Here is a 12,405-nt window from a genome sequence, read left to right on the forward strand (position 1 = left end):
ACTATCAAAACTGAAATTATATACCTACATAAGTATGTATATGTGTGCATACACATCTGATTATCTAGTTTTCCTTTTCCTTTTAGGAACTTACCTTTCAGAAATATTTTAACAAGCACACAAGAATGTTTACTACAATATTCTTTGTCTATCAACAGGGGGTTCAGTTAGATTAACTGGCCTTTGTGAAATAATGAAGATCTATATTTATTGACTAGAAGGGACTTTCATAATATGTTAAGTTATGAAAAATCAAGCTGAAGTATAATATGCAAAATGTGATTCTAGTGTTTTGCGGGTTTTTTTTGGTATCATCATAGAAAAATTTCTGAATGACTATATGCCAACAGTTTAACAGTGAAGAATGGGAATTAGCATGGGGGGGAAATTTTAGACTTTTACTTTGCTCATTTTCTTTGCAGTAAGCAAATAATTTCCAGGAAAAAGTCAGGCATTCAGTTTATATGAATTATAATTCAGAGTGAAAATTTAAATTATCTCATTATAGGTTGATGAAAATATTAAGAATATGAACATAGGAATTAGAGATATAATATCTTAGCCAGATCCTTTCCCTACTAATATTAGCATAAAAGGCACTAAAAGTAATGGAACATTTCATATTTTCTATGAATTTTTAAATTATATTATCCAGAACATATTAAAACACCTAAAGTTGGCAACTTTAGGTATGAACTAAGATCCAGAATAAAGCCTGCCTATAAGATCCTATATTGACCAAATTCATAAGGTTTTTAAAAAATCTCATATAAATTCTCTGAGGTTGAAAAAGTTCATTACATTTATAAGGTCTATATTTGGGATGGATGCTCTGCTCTTTAATAAGGGATGTGCCATAGGTGAAGACCTTCCACATTCATTTATATTCATGAGGTTTATCTCTAGTAAGAGTCCTCTGAAGTCTAGCAAGATGTATACTTTGAATGAAGCCTTCTCCACCTATCATTGCATTTATAGGTTTTACCTCTAGCAGAACAGCTTAGGTGAAGGTAAAAGGATGAGCTCAAAATGAAGCCTTCCTTGAATGCATTACATCTCAAAGATTCTTCTCTTCAATTGGTTCCTCTTGAATTTAATTTTGTTTTAGGTTTTTATGACATGCATGTTTATTTACACTCTCGTTGGAACAACACTAATAAAGAATATTGGGCTTCAGAACGGTTAGAAAGCACCCAGCTTTCTCATTAATAAGACAGTAATATAACCTAGACTAGAGATTATTTAGAGAAAATGATGTATTGCCTGGGACATTACAGAATCTCAATAAATGTTGGTTTCCTTTTCTCCTCCTGTAAAATGTAGTGATATTTTCATTTAAAAATAAGTCAAAGTGGTAATTCAAATGAACTTCTAAATTATAATGAGCGTTTTTACTTTTTTCATGCTATAATTAATAAACAACCTTAGATGAAGTTGCAGTACAGTATGCAAAGCGTTATTGCTCAAGCAATCTTTAATCAAGGATATACTTAGCAAAAGATAAACTGTCTGTACTTTATCTACCTGTAGGTCTTTAGCACTGTTTAAGATTTTAGCTACAATATATCTGGGCTCCATAAATTTATTATTTATGTTATTTAAATGGTTAAGTTTTACTTTAATAAAAGTGAACATGACTGTAAAAACAAAACCCACTTAATATAATGTTAACTCAGACTGCCACACTACCTTCAATTCATTTACCTTGAATTGCAAGCTTACATAAAATCCCTCTATAGCCTTAATTTTGTGAATATATTCTAAATCAGAGGTAACAATTCATCTGGATAGGATGAATTAAAATTTTAGTTTAAGAAGGGATAATTTGTGGAAAATAAGAAGATGCTTAAACTGTTCCGAAGAGCTCTAAAGAAATTTCAGCCTATTTTTAATAAAAGTATCAACTTACATCAAAAGGGCTACAATGGAGATTGTTCTTGTTGCTCTATATGCAAATTTGTTTTTTCCCGGTAATGTGTTAGATTCATTGGTTCTCTCTCTTGGGAACAAGGATAGGGAGTCAGTTGCTGCATTCTGGATGCTCACATGGACAGCTACTATGGGGCTGGGGGCCTATTAACCAACTCAAGTATGGCAGTGCCAAGAGCAAAGATGGCGTGGAAATGTGCTGTAAATTAAAGAAGGGCTCAGGACTTCTATGAAGGAGCTCCAGAACAACTCTGGCATAGAGAACTTACATACTTGTCATTTGAAAAATTACTGTTTTTATTTTTAAACTATAAAAACAATTAGCTTAAAAAGAAAGCAATATTAGCACCTAGGTCAAAAGAAAATCAGAAAAAGGAGGAAGTAGTACATCTCTTTTAACAGCTTGCAACAAGTTTACCCTGATCCATTTTAGCACTTGTGTGGTTTTTAAGCATATCCAATTCTTTTAATTAATATTGTTTTTTTCCCAATAATATATTTCTTGTTTAGAGAATGATTTAGGTTTCACTGGCTATTTAACTTTGTGTTTAACCTTTTATATCTCACTAATTAATTAATATTAGCATAATTTTCTTTTGAGCACCACTTTGGCCATATCATATTACTGATAGTGATTATGTTTTGAATAATAACTAATTTTTAACTTGTTTATTATGTGCCATGCTTTATGCAAAGTGCTCTACATGTACTGATGCATGAAATATCCCTTTTTGGTCCTTTTAATGCTGAAACCTGAATTCTATCTTATTTTAATATGCCTCCTTGCTGCTTCTGTTACATTTGTCTGGTATATTAGTTCCTCTTTGACTTTCTATTTCTTTGGTTATATTAGTTTAAGTCTCTCATAAGGGCAAATATACAGCTTATTTTTCAAAACTTACTGTGAGAATCTCATTTAATAAGTGAATATAACTCACTCTAATTTATCACATTACTGGTATGTTTGAATTGGCTCCTGACAAATTGTTTTCTATTTTCTATTTACCCTGTATTTTATTGTTTATTTTTTCCACTTTCCTGACATTACTGAACCGTCTTCTTTGTTCCAATTTTAACCTAATGCTTTAGAAGTTATATAACCTCTATCTGGCTTATCTATTTTTTAACACACATATTTATATTTTATTTAAAGTTTTCTATTAACATTAAGAGTTAACCAAGATCTACAGTTTCATTCTAAACAGGTTAAGAACTTGGGCAGTATTTTATTTCCTTTTTCTGCTCCCTTTCCTGTCAGCCACCTTCTATACTTTTCATGTTGCAATCTTCTGGGTTTTAATTCCAAGTTTTTATTAAAGTTTTCAAATAATCCATACTTATTTAGACTGAACTAAAAGTTTTACTTTTTTACTTGTTTACTACTCTTTCTTGAATATCTCATCTTCCTCTTGGATTAGTTTCCAGGAACGTATCTTGCAGTAAATCTTTCAGAGAGGGTGGTAAACTTTCTGAATCCTGTGTGTCTATAACAGTTTTTGTTTTTTCCTAATACTTGATATTTGGCTGGAGAAGGAATTTTACAACTCAAATAATTTTCAGAACTTCAAGATAACTGCTTCCTTTAAAAAAATGCTTAATGCTACCAAGGAAAGTACAATAAATCTTACCTAGAGGGTTTAGAATTTTCTTTTATTGGTGTTCTAAAATTTCTCCCTGATTATCTAGGACTGGCTACTTTTCCATTCATCTTGCTAAACACTTTCACTCACAGCCACTATACCTTTCTCCTCCTCCTCTTCCCTGCCCCTCCTTCTCTTCTTCCTCCTCCTTCTTCTTCTCCTTTTTTTAATCTTGGGAACTTTCCTCAATTATTTATTTGAATATTGCATTCCATGTATTCCTTCTGGCTTCTTCTTTAATTCCTATTTCTAATGTTGGAAGTGCAACTTTCTCTCCATACTTAACATCTCTTTTTCTGTAATGAAGTAACATTTCAATACTCAAATTTCCAGCTCACTAATTTGTTATTTAGCTCTGCCTATACTGATATTCAGGAAAAAAAATCCATTAAACTTGTTTCAACAATCATATATTTCCATTTCTCACATCTTTGTTTCTTCCTCATAAAATTTGTTCTAATTTCACAAATGCAGTGTATGCCCTTATCCTGTTGAGGATAGTAATTATACTTGTTATACAATCTCCGTTGGTTTAATCTGTTGCTTCCTTTTACTTATTTGGTTCCTAGTCCTTTAGTTTAATGCTTTCTTTTTTCGTTTTCTTTTTTTTTTTACATGGAGGTGGTTTTCCTTAGATTTCGTGATATAGATTATTTGCTTAAATTCATATCTGCTTAGTTTCAGTGGAAAAATGCCCACTGACTGGGAGCAGATGTGCCCTTGGGTGAGGATTCCCATGAGGGCACAGTGCCCTGCTTCTCCATTCCACATGTCCGCATTCATTGCTAAGCAGAAGTCTCTGCTTAGAAGTGGGTGTACTGCTGCTTTGCAAACCGAATCTAGCAGCACATCAAAAAGCTTATCCACCATGATCAAGTTGGCTTCATCCCTGGGATGCAAGGCTGGTTCAACACATGCAAATCAATAAACGTAATCCGTCATATAAACAGAACAAAAGATAAAAACCACATGATTATCTCAATAGACACAGAAAAAGCCTTTGACAAAATTCAACAGCCCTTCATACTAAAAACTCTCAATAAACAAGGTATTGATGGGACGTATCTCAAAATAATAAGATCTATTTATGACAAACCCACAGACAATATCATACTGAATGGGCAAAAACTGGAAGGATTCCCTTTGAAAACTAGCACAAGACAGAGATGACCTCTCTCACCACTCCTATTCAACATAGTGTTGGAAGTTCTGGCCAGGGCAATTAGGCAGGAGAAAGAAATAAAGTGTATTCAATTAGGAAAAGAAGAAGTCAAATTGTCCCTATTTGCAGATGACATGATTGTATATTTAGAAAACCCCATTGTCTCAGCCCAAAATCTCCTTATGCTGATAAGCAACTTCAGCAAAGACTCAGCATACAAAATCAATGTGCAAAAATCACAAGCATTCCTGTATATCAATAATAGATAAGCAGAGAGCCAAATCATGAGTGAATTCCCATTCACAATTGCTTCAAAGAGAATAAAATACCTAGGAATCCAACTTACAAGGGATGTGAAGGACCTCTTCAGGGAGAACTACAAACCACTGCTCAACAAAATAAAAGAGGACACAAACAAATGGAAGAACATTCCATGCTCATGGATAGGAAGAATCAATATCGTGAAAATGGTCACACTGCCCAAGGTAATTTATAGATTCAATGCCACCCCCATCAAGCTACCAATGACTTTCTTCACAGAATTGGAAAAACCTACTTTAAAGTTCATATGGAACCAAAAAAGAGCCCACATTGCCAAGACAATCCTAAGCCAAAAGAACAAAGCTGGAGGCGTCACACTACCTGACTTCAAACTATACTACAAGGCTACAGTAACCAAAACAGAATGGTACCGGTACCAAAACTGAGATATAGACCAATGGAACAGAACAGAGCGCTTAGAAATAATACCACACATCTACAACCATCTGATCCTTGACAAACCTGAGAAAAACAAGAAATGGGGAAAGGATTCCCTATTTAATAAACGGTGCTGGGAAAACTGGCTAGCCATATGTAGAAAGCTGAAACTGGATCCCTTCCTTACACCTTATACAAAAATTAATTCAAGATGGATTAAAGACTTAAATGTTAGACCTAAAACCATACACACCCTAGAAGAAAACCTAAGCAATACCATTCAGGACACAGGCATGGGCAAAGCCTTCATGTCTAAAACACCAAAAGCAAAGGCAACAAAAGCCAAAATTGACAAATGGGATCTAATTAAACTAAAGAGTTTCTGCACAACAAAAGAAACTACCATCAGAGTGAACAGGCAACCTACAGAATGGGAGAAAATTTTTACAATCTACTCATCTGACAAATGGCTAATATCCAGAATCTACAAAGAACTCAAACAAATTTACAAGAAAAAAAATCAAAAACCCCCATCAAAAAGTGGGCAAAGGATATGAACAGACACTTCTCAAAAGAAGATATTTATGCAGCCAACAGACACATGAAAAAATGCTCATCATCACTGGTCATCAGAGAAATGCAAATCAAAACCACAATGAGATACCATCTCACACCAGTTAGAATGGCGATCATTAAAAAGTCAGGAAACAACAGGTGCTGGAGAGGATGTGGAGAAATAGGAACACTTTTACACTGTTGGTGGGAGTGTAAAGTAGTTCAACCATTGTGGAAGACAATGTGGCAATTCCTCAAGGATCTAGAACTAGAAATATCATTTGACCCAGCAATCCCATTACTGGGTATATACCCAAAGGATTATAAATCATGCTACTATACAGACACATGCACACGTATGTTTATTGAGGCACTATTCACAATAGCAAAGACTTGGAACCAACCCAAATGTCCAACAATGATAGACTGGATTAAGAAAATGTGTCACATATACACCATGGAATACTATGCAGCCATAAAAAATGATGAGTTCATGTCCTTTGTAGGGACACGGATGAAACTGGAAACCATCATTCTCAGCAAACTATCGCAAGGACAGAAAACCAAATACTGCCTGTTCTCATTCATAGGTGGGAATTGAACAATGAGAACACTTGGACACAGGGTGGTGAACATCACACAGCGGGGCCTGTCATGGGGTGGGGGCAGGGGGGAGGGATAGCATTAGGAGATATATCTAATATAAATGACGTGTTAATGGGTGCAGCACACCAACATGGTACATGTATACATATGTAACAAACCTGCATGTTGTGCACATGTACCCTAGAAGTTAAAGTAATAAAAAAAAAGTGCCACATATACACCATGGAATACTATGCAGCCATAAAAAAGGATGAGTTGCTGTCCTTTGCAGGGACACGGATGAAGCTGGAAACCATCATTCTCAGCAAACTATCACAAGATCAGAAAACCAAACACTGCATATTCTCACTTATAAGTGGGAGTTGAACAATAAGAACACATGGACACAGGGAGGGGAACATCACACACTAGGGTCTGTGGGGGGGTGGGGGACTAGGGGAGGGATAACATTAGGAGAAATACCTAATGTAGGTGATGGGTTGATGGGTGCAGCAAACCACCATGGCACGTGTGTACCTATGTAACAAACCTGCACGTTCTGCACATGTAACCCAGAACTTAAAGTATAATAATAATAATAATAATAATAAAAACAACAACAACAGTTGTTCTTAGTGAGGGCCGGGCACGGTGGCTCATGCCTGTAATCCCAGCACTTCAGGAGGCCAAGGCGGGCAGATCACTTGAGGTCAGGAGTTCGAGACGAGCCTGGCTAACATAGTGAAATCCCGTCTCTACCAAAAGTACAAAAATTAGCTGGGCGTGGCGGTACTGGGGAGGCTGAGAGACGAGAATCACTGAAACCCAGGAGGCGGAGGTTGCAGTAAGCTGATATAGCACCACTGCACTCCAGCCTGGGCGACAGAGTGAGAATCTGTCTCAAAAAAAAAAAAAAAAAAAAAAAAAAAGAACTAGGTGTAGTGAGGGGTTCACCTACTTAGCAGTCCTTATAGCCCCACCCTGATTCCTGTGTGCAGCATCCATGACCTGGAGCAATAATGAGACGCCTTTTGTAGTGTCTTCATTCAACATGTGTTCTATGCTATTGTCTACTTCCTTCCATCAGATCCCTCCTCTCTCTGGTCCAACTACAGGTCACTTTCTTGTTTTTTAGTGTCATTATAGACTCATTTGTTCATTTTCTGTCATTTCCAAGGATTTCGGGCAGGTGGGGAAGACTACAGCATACTGTCTTGATTCCAGCTTTTAATATTCATTACATTTGTGGAGTTTCTCTTTAGCACGAATATTGTGGCAATGGCAGTAAAACAGATTTTTTAAGAAAAGGTGTTTGAATAGTAAAAGCATATAATGTTTACATTTGGGATGAAAGGCAAATACACAAATTCCATATTATAGCAATGTTCTACAAAGCTGCCTTCCACCTAAAGACAGCCTCAGCTAAGTGAGATGTGGTAGCTGCTAATTAAATGATGTGTTTATAAGGTTAAGCCAAAGTTCAGAAAGACTCACATAAATTATCAGTGTATCTATTAAAGTTTCTCCCTTGCTGAAGTAACAGATGTGTCTTCTTTAGAAAAAAGAAAAAAACAACTTTAAAATCCCACTTAAAAAAATAAACCTATCAACATTGGATTTCGGACAGCTAAGTGATGTGAAAGGCACACAGCTCTTGCATCCTTGTGATCTGAGATAAAATACTTTAATTCAAATGGTGGGAAAATATGGATAATTGGGAAAGTGGTTTCCCAGAAAAGCCATAATGGCTTACTGGCTCTCTTTTCTTCCTTGCCATTCATATTAAGTCTTTTGGAAACGTTATTAGAGAGGACTGCATACTCTTTTTTCTCTGTCATGATTCTTACATAAGAAAAACATTGCTAAAGAGATGAAAGCATTATATCCACATTAATAATTTTTTATTTCTTAAAAAAGTGAACTCAAAGCAGTAGAATTCAATCAATTCAACTGGCCACCCTTGAGTGAGTGAGGATTTGCCATCTATGTTTTCTGTCTGTTTTAGCAGATGAGCTTACCATGATAGATTGTTTGTGTAGGTGGTGGTGGATGAAAGAAGGAGACAAATATTCGATTAACTGAGCAGAGAAAACAGAACGCATCAAGAATTTTACTACCAAATTTTTAATCTGTTTTTCTTTGTCAGCTCTGACCCTAGATAAACATGCTTCACATTAATTAGATTTTGTGACTTTTAAAAAAAATTCAATCTGTGACTAAAAATTATTATATCAGCATTATTTCCTGGACCAACAAAGCAACATTTGGGACCAGGTGGGAGGGCGGGCCCCCCAACCCCCAACACATACAAGCACACAAAACACTGTGGATTAAACTACCATTTTTATCATCACCCAAAACAGAAAATACTAGGTCTTCTCATTATCCTTTTATACTGTATAACATAATGCCAACTTCATAGCTAGGCCACCAGATGACAACATGAATGAAGTAATTCTGGGGTGTAGCCTGACGTCCTGGCCAAAAGCCACAAATAAGCCCAAAGTGTGATTGCTAGAAGAATTACACCACTTTTAGAATTCAGATAAATTAATTGCAGAGCAATGAGAGTGGTACGGTGCTTTTCTCAAGCACATTATTATATCTTATTGGAACAGAAATCTGCTGACAATGCCACAGCCTGGAAGCACCAGCTTCTTAACTGTGACCAAAACCCTGGTCAATCTTCAGTCCTGAGAAATGTCCAAAGAGCATAATTAAAGAAATGTCCAAAGAGCACCTGAGTCATTTGGTTAATGGAATTTCCTCTGATGTTCCTCTGTGTCCATATTGACTTCAGAGCTCTTTTTTTCAGGCATAGTTTTAGTTCTTTTTTTTTTGTTTGGGGGGAATGATCGATTTAGTTGTAGCCAAAAATTCTCTTATATTATTTGTGCTCTATGAAAGCAGAATGTCTGATCTGTTAATTGGAATATATAATTTTTGCCAGCTATGTTTCTGGACTAGTACATTAATCTTCTAAACTATGCTTGGTTTCTTCTAATATCAAGTCAATTCCTTTCTAAGCTTACTTCATGAAGGGGTTTTCCATGTTTTTGTACCAAGTCTCCACAAGTGTTACTCATAGAGAGCTGAATGGACTATTCATTCTTTTACTAAGGCATTTCTTGTGTCCTTTTATAGACAGGCTTTGCTAATAGAATAAACTAAGAAGATGGGGGGCATTTTGGGAGAGAGAACAGCTGGTATGAAGGCCATAGGTAAAAATAAATTTTATTTCCCCCCCAAACAATAAGAGCAAGTTACATTTAAAACATTGATTTTTCTTGGAAGATACAGGCACACACAGAGAAGGAGAGAGAAGTGGAGGGTGAGAAGGAGAGGGAGGAGGGAGAGAGAGACATATTGGTATTTATGTGTGTATCAGAATGGTACTCCTGGAGAGGAAATGCATCTCTTTAGCTCTGCTTTAATGGGATGGGGGCTGGTAACACTGGGGAATCATCTGAGTCCCCAGGGGCTCTGGGACTCCCTGAAGAGGGTGATTTATCCCTGATATATGGATGGAATTAGCGTGGAGAGATGAAAGCGTGGGAGTAAATGAGTCTCTTGTGCCTCAACATTTGGATCCCCTCATCTGTGATCAAGCTCCATAATCAGGAAAGGGAGTCGAATTGGTCTTTTTTTTTTTTTATTTTTATCAGCAGTCAGAACGAACTGGTATGCTGGTGATCCTTTATCTCCAGAAGATAGGTAGAAAGACTTCTGTGCATTGTCAAAGCTCTGGACTCCACCAAAGCTCTTTGATCTGGGAGAGGAGTGCACTGTTCTTACAAGAGCTAGAAGGGACCAGAAACCACTGTTTCTTTTTTTTCCCTCTAGGGTCTCCCCAGCCTGACCCTGGGGAGGTCCTAGAGGCTAAAATGAGAAACAGTGGTTTCTGGTGTCTCAAGGAGACATTGGAGCTGTACTGCACATGAAACTTCAGGGTGTCAGGAATGTCAGAAAACGCCGTGTGGGCTAAAGGACTGAGCCTTGGTGCTGCGCCTGCAGAGGTCAATAGGCCCTGAGTGGGTGGAGTCATTCAGAGTCTCAGCCTTCTGCAGAGGCTTAGCCTGCTGTGCCACAGGCTGGACCTGAGCCACTTCCCTGAGGCAGGGAGGAGCAGGGCTGGGTCAACTGCAGTAGAAATTCAGCGTTTGACAGTGAAAGACCCCATTGTGGCAGCAAAGAGTCACAGTGGCAGTGTGGCTCAGGCTGAGGGTAAGAATTTTTGTGTCTTTCATAGACAAGCTTTGAGGATACAACAAGCTAAAAAAGAGGGGCCCTTCTGGGAGAGAGAATGGAAGAGTCTTATTGGGTCTGAATGGAGTTCTTGGGCAAGGCACAGGACAGGGAGCGCAAAAGAGCAATACTAGCCATCTTGCCACTCAGGGACTTCGAAGTTGAATCAGTTTTGATTTAATTTGTTGAGATCAGAGTGACACGACTATACCTCAAATGTTGTATTATGGAAAAGTTTCTCAGTCAATAGTTAAATTATTGCTATTTCATATTCGTTATGAAATTATATTTAATATCATTCATCCTTATCATAGTGTTACAAAACATAAATTTACCTCCAATTCATATCACGTTATGGGTTTTGAGTTTCCAATCTTATTAATGGTTTTTTTCAACTTGAACTTCTGAAAGTGCTGCCCAATTAGTAGGATATATCTTAGGGACTTAAGACCCAGAAGAAGGCACACAGCTCAGAACAGCAAGAAAACACTACCATCAAACAATGCTCACAGCTTCAGGTCTCCTCTATTTCAACCTCAGTCCCAAATTCCCCCTTTATAAATCTCTGGAAGATAAATTTTATCCCCTAAACAATTTTTATAGATCAAAGCCACATTCCAATGAAAATCAGGTAGCAGCATCTATAAATCTCAGACCCCAGGAAGACAAACGAAAATCTCAATATAATAGTAGTGGAAAGATTTTGTATTCTATAAACATTGGGAAAAAAACCTTTCTCCCAGTAAAAGCTGAATAAACTAAAATGAGATATAAGTGAGTCAAGTGAACTTAAAAGCATTTGCAATCACAAATTTTTAATATGCAAAAAATGGTTAATTATAAGCTTAGAATCTTTAGGGTAAGTGCACCCCTTTTGGCTTGTCTACGATAAGAATCATCAGTATTGATCTAAGTATGCTTTTGCTATTTAACAATATGCATTTAAAACACGTCCAGTAGAATAAATGTAAGTGCTACATACACAGCATGGGAGATAGCAATTACTTACCCTGTAGGCTGGCTCTCAAATTCTTCTGACCATTGCTCTTGAATATCTTCTGTGGAAAGATCTACATCCCGGGTGGTGGCAAAATTGAACTCACTGCCTTCATTTCCATGGAAATAAATGGAGTTCCCATCTGACTGACAGCTATGCTGTAGGTGAAAAGAGAGCATGGGGTGGCTGTTGAATTGGTGTTGTAGCTGTATCTGTCTTACTCATGTATAATTACAGTTTTTAGAAAAGTTATTATATTAGCTCCTCTATGATGGACTCTCAAATCAAAAGAGCTTGTTACCTCTTTTTTGCCTTGTTTAATTCAATTACAATTTCTTTCTAACTTATTAAGTTATCACAAAAAAGGAGTCAAGGGGGCGTTTGAGCTTTGCCATCTCTGTCTTCAATATGAAACAAGAATATTTCAATTGGAATAATTTCCCATCTTTACCACTGTCCTTGTTGTGGGAATTAAATTTGATAATGACTTGTCATGTATTTTAAATTCTGTAGTTATCGGCTAAATAGCATTGACCTTTTCAATATTCCATATATTTCTTACTTGCCATTCAAGTCTTTCACAATTTATCTGT

General features: G+C 36.7%; 1 protein-coding gene across 2 annotated transcripts in view; it reads right to left on the reverse strand.

Annotated features, from left to right (window-relative positions):
* RELN (reelin) overlaps nt 1-12,405 on the reverse strand; it is a 522,571-nt gene that overhangs the window by 207,803 nt on the left and 302,363 nt on the right. For both annotated transcript variants that reach the window (XM_003318728.5, XM_054656222.2), the window contains exon 11: nt 11,825-11,970. In XM_003318728.5, the coding sequence (XP_003318776.2) occupies nt 11,825-11,970 (146 nt within the window). The remainder of the gene's footprint in view (nt 1-11,824; nt 11,971-12,405) is intronic.

Source organism: Pan troglodytes, chromosome 6, assembly GCF_028858775.2.
Source record: "Pan troglodytes isolate AG18354 chromosome 6, NHGRI_mPanTro3-v2.0_pri, whole genome shotgun sequence".
Taxonomy (NCBI): Eukaryota; Metazoa; Chordata; class Mammalia; order Primates; family Hominidae; genus Pan; species Pan troglodytes.